Source organism: Leptodactylus fuscus, chromosome 2 (assembly GCF_031893055.1).
Source record: "Leptodactylus fuscus isolate aLepFus1 chromosome 2, aLepFus1.hap2, whole genome shotgun sequence".
NCBI classification, from domain to species: Eukaryota; Metazoa; Chordata; class Amphibia; order Anura; family Leptodactylidae; genus Leptodactylus; species Leptodactylus fuscus.
In genome coordinates, this window is record NC_134266.1 from 88,379,389 (window position 1) to 88,398,706 (window position 19,318).

General features: G+C 41.3%; 1 protein-coding gene across 1 annotated transcript; it reads left to right on the forward strand.

Moving 5' to 3' along the window:
* The first annotated feature begins 279 nt into the window (after window positions 1-279).
* On the forward strand, window positions 280-18,406 carry IRF6 (interferon regulatory factor 6). Its single transcript, XM_075264174.1, has 8 exons — window positions 280-343; window positions 6,436-6,612; window positions 10,573-10,777; window positions 11,589-11,699; window positions 14,413-14,559; window positions 14,665-15,057; window positions 15,728-15,846; window positions 17,508-18,406. Exons 2-8 carry the CDS (start codon window positions 6,439-6,441, stop codon window positions 17,769-17,771), a joined length of 1,413 nt encoding a protein of 470 aa, XP_075120275.1. The 5' UTR covers window positions 280-343; window positions 6,436-6,438; the 3' UTR covers window positions 17,772-18,406.
* Window positions 18,407-19,318: the final 912 nt, after the last annotated feature.

The following is a 19,318-nucleotide window of genomic DNA, read 5'->3' on the forward strand; positions in this document are numbered from 1 at the left end:
CACAGTATACCAAACACATTTAATACGATACCTCAGCAAAAACAATTGAAGAAACAGGTGGAAGAAAAAGTCTTTAGTCTTCTTCTTCCCTGACTCATGCTGGCAGCACAGGCCTCCTCTTGCTAGGTGTGTCCTGTAGCCCTGAGCCAAGTGACGTCACCCATACCTGAGCCAGGAGGCTAGGCAGGAAGAGGAGCCAGGTCATTAGCACAGGAATCACAGGAGGAGGCGGCAGGAGGGGGTCAGATCAGGGGGCTTCTCACTCATTTCCCCATTGTCATTAGTTATCCGTCGCCTGTTCATCACTAGTGGCCAGAGGTCTGCTGTGTGGAGCCGGGTGGAGGTAAGATGCGGCTTGCTTAAGGTGTTGCTGCATTTCCTGGTTTCGTCTGTTTGTGGTTTGCTGGTATAGCTCCTGTGTTACCGACCAGCTTCCATGTTGCGATTTAGGGACAACTTGTGATCATTCTCGAGATTTCTGTCCGGATAGTCTATTGATCCTAGAAGTTATCTGGAGATCTTCTTTATGTGGAGTAGGTCACGTGCTGGAAATTTCTACATTGAATAACCTGTTCTTATTACACTAGTGATAGACCTGCTATAAGTGTCCTCTGTGGTGTACTATATCTTGTATCTGTCTTATTACACTAGTGATAGACCTGCGATATGTGTACTATACATTATATATGTCTTATTACACTAGTGATAGACCTGCTATATGTGTACTATACAGGATGTATGTCTTACACTAGTGATAGAGCTGCAATAAGTGTGCTATATATTATGTCTTATTACAGTAGTGGACTTGCTATACATTATATCTGTCTTCTTATACTAGTGATAGACTTGCTATAGAGTCCTCTGTAGTGTACTATATATTCTGTCTGTATTATTACAGGAGTGATAGAGCTGCTATACGCTCCTCTGTAGTGTACTATACATTATATCTGTTTTATTATAGTAATGATAATCCTTCTATCATTGTTGTCTGCTGTATTGTGGTCTATAATACACTGTTCTATGTGTCTGCTTATTAGTGATGGACATTATGATTGGTCTGCGTATTTCATCATCTGTTTATTGACTTTCTGTCAGTTTAGTCTGTAGGGTCAGGGTCTATATAATACATTGTTATGTGTCTCTTCTTAATAGTGCTAAGCTTTGTGTCAGTGTAGACTCTGGGGTCTATGTAATACATTGTTATTTGTCTGTTCTTATTCCGGTAGGTTTAGGGTATATGTCTGTTATTTATATACTTTGTTGCGCTCCTCTCCACAGTCATGTGACCTGGGGAGTGGGAGCATACACTGGTATCATGTAGTAAGCCTCAGCAGTGTGCACCTTGTAAAACAAATCTTTTCACACCCTTGTGCTTCCTTCAGCCAGTCAGCGCCTCTTCTATTTCACTTGGAGCTGTACTTTTTGTAATGCCCATACACAGGCACTATAACCTTTATTAGGTATGACTATATTACTAGACTCCACCCTTTGGACCATATTTGCAGTAATTACTGTGCCGGTTGTGAGCCTAGTCAGCTGTTAGGGGTGTAGGATATTCATGTGGTTTTCGTTATTCCTAGATGGGGTTCATTTTCCTCAGCAAAAATGTTTTTGTTTTATACAGTCAGATTCCCACCGAGCTGTATCAGGACAGACTGTGTAGAATGTACTGGCCATACAGCACAGAGGACATTACATTTGTATCCAAACTATTACTGAAACTGTGACATCCTAAGGCCTTGGGGACAGAGATGTAACTTTGGCTCTTAGGCCCAAATGCTACATTGTAATGGGGCCCTTATCTACTTTGTACCATTTAGAATAGTGGTATATTTTATGTGGAAGAGCGTCCTATGGGGCACCCTCAGGGTACAGGACCCAGTAGCGACTGCTACCCCTGCACCACTGCCTATAGCGAATTGAACATTCCCTCTTGGATTTCATTGGTATTGAGAGTCATTTTACAGGGTTGGTGGGCATTTGTTGTGCAAATACAGAATTGTGTAAAGAACAAGAAAGGATTCGCATACTGACCCTAGTAAATATGGACCTTGTGTTTTGTAGAGGAGTGACACAATTGAATTGCATGAGGTATCTTTTGTTTTGCTAATGATTACATTTGCATTGTATGGGGCTTGGATTCTTACTCTCTGTTTATATACAAGCCTTCCACACTTGAAGACCTTTAGACAAGTGGGTAATGTATAATTACCATAAAGAGCATGTTATGGGAGGGAATGTAGTAATGCCTGTTTTAGTGGGTGTTGGGGATGAGTGCCTGTACGACCGCCATGGATTCCCTTACTCCCTGCACTTTCAGTTCTTTGTGTGAGACAACAAAAGCATTAGGAGTGTTTCTCTCTCTTATTTGATGAAAAATTATTAAGTAAAAACATGCAACATCATCATACTACTTGTATTTAAGATTTTCTGACTTCTATATATTCATTTGCATATGGAGGTACTATAAAAAATGATCTATTAAAATGAGGTTAGGAGATAAAAACATATTACAACCTTAAAGGGGCTCTATCAGCGAAATCATGCTGATAGAGCCCCACATATGCGTGCATAGCCTTTAAAAAGGCTATTCAGGCACTGTAAAAGTTAAATTAAACTACCCCGCCGTTTTAAAATAATAACTTAAAAAAGAATGTGATCTACTTACAGAACGTGCACCCTGGGCGGGCATTCAGGGTGCGCCATCTTCTTCATCCCCGCCTCTTCTTCCTCTGAAGTCTTCGGGTCCCGTCCTCCTCCGGCGCTCGCTCGCGGACACTGACAAAAAAAAAAATAGCCCGGGCGCATGCGCAGTAGCACGCGGCTTCTACTACGGCTACTGCGCATGCGCCCGGGCTATTTTTTTTTTATCAGTGTCCGCGAGCAAGCACCGGAGGACGGGACCGGAAGACGTCAGATGAAGAAGAGGCGGGGAATAAGAAGACGGCGCACCCTGAATGCCCGTCCAGCGTGCACCTTCAGTAAGTAGATCACATTCTTTTTTAAGTTATTATTTTAAAACGGCGGGGTAGTTTAATTTAACTTTTACGGTGCCTGAATAGCCTTTTTAAAGGCTATGCACGCATATGTGGGGCTCTATCAGCATGATTTTGCTGATAGAGCCCCTTTAAGGGGCAGACACAATAAGCTACACTGTATCAAAAAATAAAGTAAACTTTAACCCAAATAACATCCAGTATATATTACTGTTATTGGGGTGTGTGTGTATATAAATAAATAAATAAATATATATATATATATATATATATATATATATAATCATTTATCGATCACATATATAATTATAAACCTTGTGTGAACATTTATGAATAAGTGGGATTCAAAGGAAATCTGTTACTAGGGTGACACATATTTAAGCCGGTAACCCACCTGAATATAATGCATCTCATCATCTCATCTTACCTGGCCCTGTCATATGGGCAGATATAAAACTAACAATGACCGACTGGCACAGTGGGGTAGAGGGCCCTGCCCGCGAGGGCTTACAATCTATGAAGGAAGGGGGTAGAGACAGAAGGAGAGGGGGAGACTGTACAGATGGCGGTGCGGTGATAGTGTTATTGGAGGTTGTAGGCCTTCCTGAATAGGTGAGTCTTCAGGGCCTTCTTGAAGCCTGTGATTGTGGGGGTCAGTCTTATGTGTCTTCGTATGGAGTTCCAGAGTATGGGGGATGCAATCTGTATAGGGGAGAAATCTTGAAGACGGTTGTGTGAGGAGCGGATGAGCGCAGAGCAGAGTAGGAAGTCATTGGAGGATCTGAGGTTACGTGTGGGCAGGTAGCGGCAGATTAGGTTGGATATATATGGAGGGGACAGGTTGTGGATGGCTTTGTATGTTGACATTAGTAACATAACCGTCCTTGTTGCTCCAGACTGCTCATTTGCCTATTCTGAAATAAATGAATATCTCGGTGATGGGGCACAAAGATTACTTTTGGGTACTCATAGAAGTTTTCTGTCAAGTGGGTGGTCCTGCATTGCCCAGTGATGACGCTAAGTACACATGTACTGTCTTGTATTGTCAAGTGAGTGGACTTCACCTAAGAGTAGTATGATGGAGGAAGAACATATGTCTACTGAGAACAAGAACTGGGATCTCCATGTGAATTGTATACACAATCACTGTTCCTATTTTAGGCTAAGGGGGCATTCACACGGAGTAACGCGGCGCTGATTCTGCCACGATAAGTGGCAGAATCAGCTCCGATAAAAAGACTCCCATTGAGTTCAATGTGTTCCGTTTAACGCTCGTAACACATTGAAATCAATGGGAGGCTTTTTATCAGAGCTGATTCTGCCGCGAGTTATCATGTGAATGCCCCCTAAGGACCCATGTTGCGGAAATGCAGCTTTTTGTTGTTGTTGTTGTGGATTTAGTTGTGTGTTTTTGAGCCAAATTCAGGATTGGATTGAGCAGAAGGTAGAACTTCCTATAGAATTCTCTTTCCTTTTGAAGCCATTCTTGACTTTGGCTTGTTGCAGCAACGTGGGACCTTAGCCTTAGATTGTCTTCTGTCAGTTTCATGGAAGTGAACGGAGTGGTGGTCATGTATGCACAATAGTGCGCCATTCACTTTAGGATACCTGTTTTTGTGAATACTTGAAACATTTTATTAGTGAAAAACCTTGTAAAGCAGACCTCTCGCCACCTCCAATATGTCTAGTTCTATACATCAATTAATAGGCTCTGCTCCACTAATTTCCCCCTCCCATTTTAGTAAATCAATTCAGTTATAGATTAAATATCTATTCGGACGTGCCAATAAAGCCTATTTGATTTGGTGTCTGGATCTAGCCTTAGGATGTGAATAAGGGCTTGAATACAGAATTAGAACACGATGGAGCCTGCAGCTACCTGATGAAAGATGCTTTGGGCAGAACAAATGAATCTGTATTTGTATTTCCAGCTGTTTTACAAATCAGGCAATTAAAGAAAAGTGTTCTGTGGGATGGTATATTTCTCTGTCTACATGTAGTCTGTGTTCACATTGTATGGTTGCATCATGTTTGTACAATGGCAAGAACAACCCAGGGGAGCAGTTTAAAAAGCTTGAGTATTTGTCATAATCACAAGAAAAATGCGCTGTTTGGGAAACTATATTTGATATCCTTCTTGCAGATCTACTATAGCATATCGGTTTAGTGCTACTGAAGTGGTGTAAAAGCAGTAATTGCTGGTTGTCTTCTATCTGCTAGATGAAAACATCAAAGGACATTGGGAATGTACTTGTCTACCTTTTTGTGTGTTTTCTAGAGAGCTTTGTATTCTATAACCAGCACTTTATAATTGTTAGAGTTGTTCAGAATTCATGTTTCTGTGCTGCAGCTATTGTGCTAGTCGACTGCATATTTATACATACAGGTTTACACTAGATAGTTTGTTGCAAAATTGAAGCAATGGATGGCAGGACTTTGCCAGAATTCCTGAACCTTACATAGCTTGAGCAAACATAGGCTCCGCAGATGCCCGTGTCCTGCCGCACTCGCCCATAGAGTTCTATGGGTGAGTCCGTGCAGTGCCGCAGTTCACGGCCATTACAGACATGTCCTATAAATTGCGGACCACGGTTGTGGCCCGGCCACACCATGGATAAAATATCCGGTGGTGTAAGAGGCCACATTTAATATAATTTGTCTGCAACTGAAAATCCTCAATTGCGGACTTACATTACGGTCGTGTAAGACCAGCCTTGAGGTTACATCATGTATTGATCATCCAAACTAATATTAGTACGAACACCTATCCCTGGTCATTGTACTGTGGAAAATAAGTCCAAATGGCCACGAGCGAACACTTGTTTGTTGTGATCACATTTTTTTATGCTAAAATTAAAATTGGTGTTTGTTGACCGCACATCCCCTTGTGTGACCAGTGATGTACTTGCCTTCTGTAAGACAAACTGCAGGGTAAGAATAATAATAAAAACTTTGTATTCCAACATATTCCACAGCCCTTTACAAATCAAAATAATAGTCTGTTGGCACATAAAACAGTGTGGCATGTAAATGTGTCACTGGATCATTGATTGGAACCCAATGTAGCATGTTGGCTGCCTGTGTAAACGGTGACTTAGTTTTTGCGTTGGTGAAATTATTGATCATGACACAGACCATAGTCTCCTCTGGTATTTGGTAGCTTGGTTTGATTGGGTTAGAGGGCAAAGTCATCTAATGGCTGTTCTGGAATTCATGACCCAGCTAAATATTTGCTCAGTGACAAAGATGAAAGGCAGCAGTAAATGATGGGACTGCATGATGTAAAGCAGAATTAATCTGGAAGAGACGCACATTACCTCTTAATCTATTCTTAGATGACCTTGATTGTTCTTGTGTGTTCTCTGGGAGGAATTCAGACTCCACAGACAGTAAACAGAAGGCTTGCTGACACCAAACATCTAATCATTTCTTGTTACAGAAGATGGCCCTGCACCCTCGTCGTGTTCGCTTAAAGCCATGGCTTGTGGCTCAGGTGGACAGTGGAATGTATCCTGGACTGTCATGGCTGGACAGGGAGGCTAAGAGGTTTCAAATCCCGTGGAAGCATGCAACACGTCACAGTCCCCAGCATGAGGAGGAGAACACTATCTTCAAGGTGAATAATAACATTCTTAAAGGGACTCAATAATTTAAAATAGAATTTTTTTTCTCCCTAACATGTAGGAATAGCCTTAAGAAAGGCTATTCTACTCCTATCTTCTTCCTCTGGAACGCCCTCTCCGCGATTTGTTTTTTGGATGATTTCTTCTGGCTTTAAATGGGACGCATGCGCAGTGGGCTCTGCCCATGTCTGCAGCCATTTTCTTGCGGCCGCTTACACGAGTATACTAAAGAAGAAGCCATCCGAAGAACACGTCGCTGAGAGGGCATTCCAGAGGAAGAAGAGGCCGTTGCTGGAGAGTTTTCTCGCAGCACTGGGGACACCCCCAGTGCTGTGAGAGAACTCATTTGCATACCGATCAAAATCGTGATATCTGCGGAATGACGGCGTGTAGAAGACTTCTAAAGGGAGGAAAAGAATAGCCTTTCTTAAGGCTATTTCTACATGTTAAGGAGAAAAAATTCAGTTTTAATGATTGAATCCCTTTTAATAATTCTGTGATTTTGGCTCAGTGTAATGTGATAGTAAGGTAACAAGAATGTATAGGTGTATACTAGTTACCACTATAGTCAGCATAACATCTAAAGTGTGAGCAGAATAGTTTCAATGCAAACATTTCTGATTTGACAGACAAAAGGAATGGATAACAGTTTGCAGTTTTATAGTATCACAAGTCACCTGCAAGGATGACTTAATTGTATCTTAAAGGGGTTATTCAACTTTTTAAAATCGATGTGCTGTTCAGTAGGATAGGACGTCAATTTTAGATCAAAGGGTGTCTCTTTCCACAGGTCAGCCATTTTCCTGTCCTGGTATGAACTGCAGTGCTCACTTGCTGTGCTTTTAATATCGGCCATAATGAGTACTGTAGATTTGAATGGGAGAGCCTCGGAGCCTCTGCAGTACTCTGCATGGCCACTATTAAAAGTACAGTGGATGAGCATTGCAGCTCAACAGTTCCTCCCCATTGTAGTGTGTGTGTGTGTTTTTTTTTTTTTTTTTTTTTAATTATTATTATTATTTAAACAAAGGCCGAAGCAAATGATCACAGACATATATGTTATGATGTTGATCGGTGCTTGTCCATCCGAACATCTAGCTGTGTAAATCTGTGAAGTTTTTATAAAAAACAAAACAAAACATTGTTATCCTTAAAAGTTGAATGCTAGATATAGTCGCTTATGTTTGAAACTGGTATAATGTTAAATGATAAGATGGCGCCTGCATTCACGACTAGAGATGAGCGAGTAGTGAAATATTCGAGTAGACCTCAATATTCGACTATTCGTTGAAATATCGAATCCCATTATAGTCTATGGGAAAAACCATGCTTGTTTCAGGGAAAACAAAATTCGACCAATTTGAGTCACCAAGTCCACAATGACACCTCAGGAAATGATGCCAACACCCCTGGAATGCAACTGGGAAAGCATGCCTGGGTGCATCTAACACGCCCACGTCCCAGGATTATTATTATTATTGCTGCTGCTGATTTAGCCAACCAATGACTGTATAAGATTTTTTTTTCCAATGCCTACGTTGTCGTAGTTCCTGTCTCACCTCCCCTGCATAGTTATTGGTGTAAAAAAAACGTGCCAGGGAAAGTGGGAGGGGAATCGAGTTTTTCTGCATTTACCGCGTGGTATTCGACAGAGTACGAGTATTTTGAATACCGTAGTATTTGATCGAATACCTACTCAATCAAATACTACTCGCTCATCTCTATTCACGATGGGTGGAAGAAAAACAAATGTTTGCTTACTGCAAGAAGACAGCTCCCCAAGATTACCACACAAGACCGGGAGTAGCTGGCTATATATGGCACTGCTTAAACTTTTTGTTTGATTGAGATGTACCATACCAATCAGGAATGAATATGAAAACTTACATTGTTATTATATCACTTCCTTTCTCTGCTACTATTTAACCCCTGTGTTTTCAATAAAAAGTACGTCAGTACATATTCTTTGGTTGAGAGAAGAACGAATACCAACACAGAGTGTTGTGACTTCTTTACCGCCTGGCACTCGGCCTAATTAATTAGGACGACGACAGTTACGCTAGGTTCACACCTGCGTTCTTCTTTCCGTTCTGTGCTTTCCGTCTTCTGCATGCCATGTCTCCGGATTATAAAACCTGGTTTCGCGGCGGAGAGCATAAAACGCTCACCGCCGCTCACGGCCGGACATCTCTCTCACCCATTCAAATGAATGGGTGAGAGAGTCCTGCAGGTTTCCGTCTCCTGCTCTGTTTTAGGCAGGAAACGGAAACCTGCATAACGGAGTTCACAACGCTGATGTGAGCGAGCCCTTACTCAGAATTATTGGTCATTTAGTCATAAACGCGACTCTGACCTTATCAAATTCACCCGTAAATCAAATTCACCCATAACTCATGGCCATCAGCTATCTAAAGTGTATGTCCAGCTCACTTACAGCATGTTTACAACAGGATAAACTTTATTTAACATGTAGGGAGGAACAGTCCTGCTTGATACTTGTGGAGTGTTTGCCCAGACGCCATTCTTCACTTGTCCACCTAATCCTTGTTTGCCCTACAGAAGGACATGGTGGGATAAAGAAAGTGCTTGTCTAATAAACCTGCTGGTAGAGACGCAATTGAACCTACTTAATCTGTAATTTGGTAACAAACAAATCAAAGGGGCAGCAATTGGTTCAGTGATGTTGATCTGTGGCATTATCAGTCTTAGAACAATGTAAACGGTTTTTCATCTACATACAATGTAGAATGTGTGTATGGACGAGTTGTTATTCTTGTGGGGTTTTTTTGTTTTACTGGTTCAATTGTCTTGTACTGTGTGTACAGACAGATGGCACAGCATCTCATGGCTGGGAGGTTGTTTGTTGACTGGAGCCTATCCCTTTCTTTATAGGTCAGTTAAGTTTATGTCCAATAATATAATTCTGTAGACGGCCTCACCTGTGGCTCTTTCCTTATATTATTCCTTCCATAGACTTATTTGTATACTGATCTGTTTGTGTACAGACTACAGACCTAAATCGCCCAGATAAGAAGTGCAGACAGGAGTAATACAAAGACACTTTTCTTTCGTGAAATATACTGCAGAGTTTGTTCCGTTCACATTCCCTTTTGACTTATGAAACAATAAAAGTATATTTACACCTTGAGAGTAGTAGAGAATCATCTTAGGGGGTGTTCACACTTACCATGTTGGCCTGCCGGGTCTCCGTCCTATTCCTCAGAGAAACTGCATAAAGGACAGCTTCCTGGCGGTGAGTTTTAAACTCCATTCATTTGAATGGGTTTTAAAAGCAAACTACTGGTGTCCATATTCAGCCTCTCAATGGGGGAAGGCATTTTTTGGGGGGGTCGGACACAAAGTCCTTGATGTTTGACTTTGTGACCTTGGTTGGTCATCACATATAGATCATAAAATAAATTGGTTGACATGTATAGGATTTATACCCAAGATCCAACCCTATTATAAAAGCATTGGTTGAATAGGCAAAAGTAGATATTGGCCACTTTATTAGGTTTGTATGGGATTTAATAAGCATCCAGTAGGAAAAAAAACAAACTCCTTATGGCCAAATCGTCCATATACATGTAAAGAACTAAAAGATGAAGAATGGAAAGCTGCACTACCAACAGCTCCAAACTTCCCAGGCACTCTCCAAATACGCAGGTCTAAGGGTCTAATCATTCATTGTCCCACACTGCAGGGATAGCCCACTAAATAGATCTGAATAAACAGGGCTCCAATTAAATAGTAATAGTAAGGTGCCTTCAGATTGGCACAAGTAGATATAAAAGTTGAGTTACTCTTTATCAGCTATACATAATAAATATATAGGGCATTAGAGTACACTGTTATAAAGTAAGTTGTTTATTATAATTGCTTGCATTTTTATTGGAACTACTTTTTGCATCACGTTTGGAACAAAAATTATAATCTCAGATTTATTTTCTCAGGCATGGGCTGTGGAGACTGGCAAGTATCACGAAGGAGCTGATGACCCTGATCCAGCCAAGTGGAAAGCACAACTGCGCTGCGCCCTTAACAAGAGTCGAGAGTTCAAACTCATTTATGATGGCACAAAAGAAGTTCCCATGAATCCAATCAAAATCTATGAGGTCTGTGACATACCTCAGTCTCAAGGATCCATCATTAATCCAGGTGAGAATGGAGGGAAACAAGTACCGCGCCATATACCGTGGTTTATTTGCTTGGGATTGTGTAATGGTGCCTGATTTTCATGACATCGGAAGAGAACGTGTATATACAGTCTGCATTTCTACTAATCCATTTAGGAGTCTGGGACAAAGCAAATTAGCTTAGAGATGTTTACTGTGTTTAAGCCATGCAGTCATACTCTGTAAACTCAACATCCCCATTCACCCAGTGCCTTACATACAATTCTAAACTATGCATTCTATCTAGATAAGATATATAAGAAAAATGCACCCTTAGGGTCAGCATAAGAGAGAGAGGATTTTCATTACATGTATTGGTCATGTGTCTACACATTGTACAAGACCTATAGCGGACTATACACAGGATATTGGGTAGTTGAAGAGGTGTTTTGAACAGTTTTATGGAAACCGTTGACACCTTTTTGTGACATAAGCAGGCATGACAGATTTTGGCCTAAAGCCATATAGCTGATCTGCCATATTGTTTGTTTGTTTTGGCATTTTGTCTGGAGCAGACATTGGAAAGTTCATGCTAGAGTATCTGCATATCATTGGAAGCCTAGATCAGGCCATATATCAAGGCAGAGATTCATTGTAAATTTGTAAATTTAACTTGCGCCATCAGAAACAGGTCATGAATGGACAACTTTAACAAAAAAGAAAATACAAAGTTACCAATTAATAGGTGTAACAACAGTTTCTAGATGTATTGGATCCTAATGTGTCGGCTACTGCTAATTTGGTCTTGATCAGAGTAAATATGTACCTTTGATGTCTGTTCTGTTCTATAACAGGTTCAACTGGATCTTCACCATGGGATGATGATGAATATGAAGAGGAAGACATAAACCCATCTCAGCTTCATGTCCCAATCCAAGAACCATTCAATGGATTAACAATAAATGGTAAACAGCCATATTGTTTCACCTCTCACAGTTATCAAAGACTTTGTCTTGAAGGCATCTTGGGTATCACATGTATGTTTTTTTTTTTTTTTTTTAATCTGTAGGACAATCATGAGTAAATTGCATTCTAAAAAAATAGATTTCTAACTTTATTAGTTGATTTGTATTGGCTTGACCATCTAATGTGTATTAGGTTGTCCCCACTCTCCTTCATCAGCTAATGTAAGGAGAAAAAAGGTTTAGGCGTGATGGATTTCAAGATATCCAATAGTTTCTTTTCAATATATATCAGACCTAGATGAGCCTGACAGCAGCTTGTTCCTTTAAGGCATGCCTACCAAACAATTTTTACTAAAACGCCAAAAATGTTGCATATAATGTTGCATGAAGGCATGTGATCATCTTCCAAACTAGAGTGTCGCGACCCCTCGGCAGTTTTCCAAGGCAGCCCTGTTGGGAATTGCTATCTTAATTTGGGTTTTACCACCTCTGCAAGTTATCCACTATGCACAACATGGGTACGTTGCAGATTGCTGGAAGATAAAACCACTGGGACCCAAATCGATTTCAATAATAGGAATGTTTTTGCTCCCCAGTCTGAATAGAGCAGTGGTTGGAAAAGAACACTCCGCTTCATTCATTTCAATGGCACACCCAAAGTCCAGTGCTCACTTATCTCTGATAGTCCCAGTGAAATGAATGGAGTGGGGGTGCACCCTTCCGACCACCATTCCATTCAGTTTGGGAAGATAAAAATACCTTCATTCTCTTGATCACTGAGAGTCTGACAATCCTATTTTATAATAAAACCATGATGCAGTATATCTACAGAGATTTTTCACATGACCAGTTATCCAAGTGCTAATGGAAATGTGACAATTCTAGTGCAGTTTTTGTGAAAATCTGGCATATATGCATTGTACCCCATTTTTGATGGCGTGTCTGATAAGAGGGAGTAGTTTATGAAAGAGGGATGTTATTTTGTGCACTAAAAATTTGCCAAAATTTTGGCACATTTTTTTTTGCCATAAACTAAGCCAACAAATATGCGGTGTACGTTTACGCTAGACATGTTCCAGATTTACTATCCAGCATCTGTCAGTGTGATAAATCTAATTTAAGACTAGTCTAAATTTACATCATCCAAAGATTATTCAGTATTAGTAAACCTGCCCCAGTGTGTATTTGCTTTATTCTTTAATCTGGCCTTCAAAAGATGGGGAAGAAAGTGACAACTGAAATTAGTATATTTCTGGCTAGAAAAATTGGTTATCACTAGAGATGAGCGAACAGTAAAATGTTCGAGGTTCGATATTCGTTTCGAGTAGCCCCTCAATATTCGACTACTCGAATCGAATATCGAACCCTATTGTAGTCTATGGGGGGAAATGCTCGTTTCAGGGGTAGGCAACGTTCGATCAAATTATACTTACCAAGTTCACGAGTGAGGGTCAGGCTGGATCCTCCGAGCAGTCTTCTCCTTGCAGCGTCCTCGCGGCGTCTTCCAGCTCTTCATTCAATCTGCCAGGCATCGGGCCTGGGTAGAGCCGACTGCGCATGTCCGATGTCTGGCAGAGTGAATGAAGAGCCGGAAGACGCCGTGGGGAAGCTGCACGGAGAAGATTTCTAAAGGTAGGAGAAGAACCAGCGTTGATTGGCCGTCTGTATAGCATTCGGCCAATCAATGCTGGTTCTGCATCAAACTTTTACATTCGAATAGCGAGTGGTAATCGATCGAATACCTACTCGATCGAGTACTACTCGCTCATCTCTAGTTATCACTCTTAATACCTATTCTGCTTTCGGCGTGTGAAACTCTAGAATATATAATTCTGCCAGAAAAGTCCTGAAAAATAAGTCTGCTGTATCACAAGTGAAACCATATATAGAACAGTTAATCGAAACCCAGGGTTATTACTTTCAGTAAAATAAAATGTTAGCTTATATAATACACTAAAGCTTTTGTTAAGGGTTCATAAAGGTTTAGTAATGTTGTCCAGCCTGTCTGTCAAGGTTTAGGAATTATGTTACAAATATGTGGCCTGTATTTGCCATCAGTGAACACTAGAACATTTGCTACCGAAACTTCAATGTTGGGAATCTTTCCTTTGTATGTTGTTATTGCTGCTTTTAAGGCTTCATGCACATGACTGTGCATTTTTAGTAACCTAGCCAGGTTTTTTAAGGATAGTATACTGATCCATTCATGCCTATGGTCCTTTACAAGCCTGTATGTCAGTAAATGGGACTGTGGAGGCACGGGCAGAAGACCAGTATCCTTCATGTGCGGTATATGCTATTCAAACACTGTCCCAGAACATGCACATGGTATTTATTTTTAGTTAAAGCTATAAAGACCAAGAAGTCTATCCTAGTCACTTAATAGCAGCTGAACTGCAGTTAATTGGAACCACCGCTATACAGTGGACAAGTTTGTAGTGCTGCTCCTATTACAGACGCATGCTCTCTGCATCAACCGCAGCAGCTTCTGCCATCTGGAAGCTGTGGAACAGCTGATCTGTGCGAGGTCCGGGTGTTGGACCCCCACAGATCGAATGCTCATGGCCTATCCAGTTGATAGGTCATCAGTATGAAAAGCCATTCATTTTCGGAACACCCCTTTAACTTTGGCCTACATGATCACAGCATCACCTTAAGTAGATGTTTGTATATAATTATTAATATTTATGTAAATGTAAACTTAATTTTGCAGATTCTCCTATGGCCCCTGCAAGTATAGGAAGTTGCACCCCAGAACCAAATTGGCCCAAATCAGAGCCACAAGATATGGAAGTCCCACAGACCCCAGGAGCAGTGGAATTCTTCAACACTCCTGAATTGTGGATTAGTTCTCTGCCAAGTAAGTAAACTGTTATGTGTTTTCATTTCTACATTTTTGTTTGTTCAGTAAGCCTGCATTGTGATATCTTTCCACAGTTCCAATCTAGTTTATTTTCTTTTGCAGTGACAGATTTAGAAATTCAGTTTCTGTACAGGGGGAAAGAAATGGGCCCGACAATGACTGTCAGTAACCCCCAAGGCTGCAGACTATTCTATGGAGATCTGGGTCCTATGCCCAATCAGGAAGAGCTGTTTGGTCCTATAAGCCTTGAGCAAGTTCGATTCCCTGGTCCAGACCAAATAGTAAATGAGCGCCAGAAACAGTACACCAGTCGTCTTCTAGATGTCATGGACAGAGGTCTTATCTTAGAAGTGAGTGGGCATGCAATCTATGCTATAAGACTATGCCAGTGCAAGGTATACTGGACTGGACCTTGTTCTCCTTCTCCAAATACTCCGAATTTGATTGAAAGGCAAAAAAGAGTGAAACTTTTCTGTTTGGAAACATTTTTAAGTGGTAAGTAACATTTTATTAAATTTTTTTTGGCTTGGAATATTAAAGGGGTTATCCAGCTTCCAAAAACTAACTGCAAATACATCCACAGCAGTGCTAAATACTCAGTGTTCTCTTATGCACCCTTTGCTTGGTTTTATTTTACTTGCTGCTCCTTGTATCACTGTTATTTACATGCAGTGAATCTGTGGACAAACTACATTTCCCATGATTCATCAGCCATCTATGTACATCTCCCTTCTCCACTCTCCCTTGTGTGCACATTTCTACTGGGTATGTTTTGTCGCAGTGTCTGTCTTGTGTCTCACTCCGCTTTCCTCCACATATCTGTCCCAGCAATAAATCACTCCAATAAGTGGCATGAAGGAACAAGGTGGTCACATGCTGCTGTGACGTTCGCTGGCTGAAATATTCCCAGGGAGGGGTAGTGATCTTGCAAACGAAACGTTACCCTCTGGTTAATGACCTGAAAATAAATCCGATAAGCAGTGTGGAATTTAAACATGATATATATTAGGAGGTGTTTTGTATTGATGTATCCTATTATTTGGGCCATAATTTATATTAAAAAAATGGATAATCCTATAAACATCCGATGTAACATTGACATTTGTAGAACTGGTGACCTTTCTTCTAGACGCTCATCTGTTTTTGTTTCCTTTGCCAAAATCAGAACTCATTTCACATCAGAAAGGAGGTGGATCTAAGCAGCCACAACATGAGATATACTTGTGTTTTGGAGAGGAGTGGCCTGATGGTAGACCAAGGGATCGCAAACTTATCATTGTGCAGGTGAGTTGTAGAGCTGTACAGAGAGCCACACTATTGCAAGGCAAAGCTCAAATTTTGTATCCGCTGGCTGTACTGGCCTGAACCTAGCTCAACTTAATGACATTATGAATGAATACAGAATACAATACAGCTGCAGCCTTAGAACTCCCCACTTAAACTAGGGATACAACTTTTATATCCAATCCTTAAAGAGGACCTTTCACCACTTTTGGGCACATGCAGTGTTATATACTGCTGGAAAGCTGACAGTGCGCTGAATTCAGCGCACTGTCGGCTTTCCCGATCTGTGCCCGGTTTAAAGAGCTTACGGTGCCGGTACCGTAGCGCTTTACAGTCAGAAGGGCGTTTCTGACCATTAGCCAGGAACGTCCTTCTGCCTCGCGGCGCCAATCGCGCTGTGCTGTGGAGCCGGGAGGAACGCCCCCTCCCTCTGCTCACACCCCTCGTCCATAGACGAGCATTATCAGGAGCGGGAGGCAGAAGGACGTTCCTGGCTAATGGTCAGAAACGCCCTTCTGACCATAGAGCACTACGGTACCGGCACCGTAAGCTCTTTACAGCGGGCACAGATCGGGAAAGCCGACAGTGCGCTGAATTCAGCGCACTGTCAGCTTTCCAGCAGTATATAACACTGCATGTGCCCAAAAGTGGTGAAAGGTCCTCTTTAAGGACACCTGAAATATCACTGTATATAGGAATCTGAGAATCTTAAAAATCTCTTCAAAACTGCTCCAGTCAAGTATACAAGTGATTTCCTAATGGTTTTAGATAGTAGCCACTTTTTTTTTATCCATAAAGTTTGGAACATTGCCTAAATTTTGATACTCTATAAGATAAAAATTAAATTTTTGGTGTAGTATAGTGATGTGCTGACCCTTACCTTAACAGCAGATCACTGGTGAAAGCATCTGGTTGGGCATCTTCCTTTTCATCTTGCTACTGACTTAGGGCTCATTCACACTGGGCAAGAGGGGGCGGATTTTGACGCGGAATCAGTCTCAAAATACGCCCCCTCACAATAGAGGTCTATGTAGACCACTAGCGTTCTTTTTACTGCTAGCGGTTTGTTCCCGCTCACAGAAAAGAGAAGCGAGCTGCCCTATCTTGATCCCTCCAGACTAGGCCCTTTCATTTGGGCTTACTCTGGAGCGGGAAGCCGCGACTGTCAAAAGTCGCGACAGGCGCATATTGGTTCTGACTCTGACACGGCTTCCCACGTCAAAATCAAAATCAGAACCAAAATACGCGGTCACTAGCCCGTGTGAACTAGGCATTACTCTGGCTCCCCTGCCAAGAACATGAGCATGCTTAGTCAGAATATGCAGGTGTATATGAGAAGTTGTCAGCCAGCAGCTATATACATTGTATAGCCAGTTTGAAAGCAAAATAGGCAGCCAAACCATGTATGCATACTTTGTGTGTATGTTGGCCAGATCTGTTCACGGTGTTTAGTAAGTAGAGTTGTTCTTTGCCTATTCTTCACCATTTGCCTGTGTTTCAAATTTTGGAAGATTTATAAAGACTGGCGTAACATACAAATAGTTGCCAGTAGTGATCTTTTAATATTTCAGCATATTGCATGTAATGCTATATTTTTCGTGCAAATTAGTTTTTGGTCACAATATGTTTTTTTTTTTTTTTTTTTTTTTTTTATATGGTAGATTATTCCAGTGGTGGCCCGGATGATTCTTGAGATGTTCTCTGGAGATGTCACTCGCTCCTTTGAAAGCGGAAGTGTTCGTTTGCAGATTTCTGTTCCTGATATCAAAGACAACATCGTTGCCCACCTCAAACAGCTTTACCGCCTCTTACAGAACCACCAGGGTCCTGATGGATGGCCAATCATGCAGCAACCCAATCTGCAACAAGCACCAAATCTTCAGCCACAAAACCTCCATATAGCTCAGGCACTACAAGCTCAGTGATATCCTCTGTGAATAACGTATAGGAGCTTGAGGACTGTCTAAGGAGAATGAGCCAGTGTTCTCCATTGTGGCTGGATTATCTGGGCATAGAGTACTCTGACCTTAATTTTTTGCCTTAAAGATGTACTCCGCATCTATTTTAGCCCTGGAGAAGATCAGGAAGTCTGTAAATGAATACAGTCACATTGTATCTTCTGTTTGCCTGTGCACGAGTCACTTAGAATACTTAACCAATGCTTTTAACAGCACATATACATAATATCTACCTTTTAGAACATTTTCAAAAAAAGTAAACTGTACATAACTATCCCGATAACAAGCATCCTAAATATATCTATCATACCACACATTGTGCCTTGAGGAAGCTGGAATTTCTATGGCATTTGCAACAATAATAATTCTGCAGATTTTACCAGCAATGTAGTATTTGATATTTATTTTTTTAAAGTGTCATACCAAACTAATTTGTGAAATATCAAATAAAGTAGATGCTTTATCATGTTCACTGTTGCTAGTACCAGCTTGGCCACAGAATATGCTTTTGTACAAAATTGCTCTTAAAACTACTGAATTTCTACTTGCCTTTTTAATATTGGTTTATTTTGTAAAAAGTAAATTTTCTTATTGCTAACTAAGATATGACTTAGCATTTTTCTGTGTCGCTGTTTGTACGACCGGTTAGTGGAATATTGAACGTACCTTGTCAAAGTGCAATCTTGGTTCAGAGAAAATCGCCTTTTAGTCCATATTCACATCGCCAGTCTGTTGCACCAGGGTTGTGGCTTTCTGCTAGGCCCTGATATGTAACACTCACAGGCTCGGTAAGCATTGGTGCTCTAGAGCGTTCACTTCCATTGTAAACGGTGATTTTTCATGGCAGTAAGAGTACATTTTGACATGATTGTTTACAAGACTCTTTTGATGATGGTATACTCCCATTAACCCTTTCACTGCTGAGGGTCTCTGGAAATTTTGCACCTCCAGTAGCCAGAGCAATTTTCACAGTTTTGAGATGGATAAATCAAAGCTAAATTGGAACATTAAAAAATCATACAACCCCCCCCCCCCCCATACCTATATATTTTCTTAAAGTAGACACCTGCAGCATTGTCTCAATGACACTTGATGTTTGGATGATTGTTCCTCAATCACAGCCAAACGGCTGAATGGATTTTGGGGAAATTTCACACACACACATATTTGCCAGGAAAAGGTAGTAGCTTTAAGCTACTTAAAGAGGACCTTTCACCACTTCTGGGCACATGCAGTGTTATATACTGCTGGAAAGCTGACAGTGCGCTGAATTCAGCGCACTGTCGGCTTTCCCGATCTGTGCCCGGTGTAAAGAGCTTACGGTGCCGGTACCGTAGTGCTCTATGGTCCGAAGGGCGTTTCTGACCATTAGCCAGAGACGTCCTTCTGCCTCGCGGCGCCTATCGCGCTGTGCTGTGGAGCGGGGAGGAACGCCCCCTCCCTCTGCTCACAGCGCTCGTCCATAGACGAGTATTATCAGGAGCGGGAGGGGGGAGTTCCTCCCCGCTCCACAG

Coding starts and splice junctions, on each gene's coding strand:
- IRF6 (XM_075264174.1), top strand. CDS start 6,439: ATGGCCCTGCACCCTCGTCGTGTTCGCTTAAAGCCATGGCTTGTGGCT. Junction 15,058..15,727: donor TTTGGAAACATTTTTAAGTG/GTAAGTAACATT, acceptor TGCCAAAATCAG/AACTCATTTCACATCAGAAA. Junction 15,847..17,507: donor GCAAACTTATCATTGTGCAG/GTGAGTTGTAGA, acceptor TTTATATGGTAG/ATTATTCCAGTGGTGGCCCG.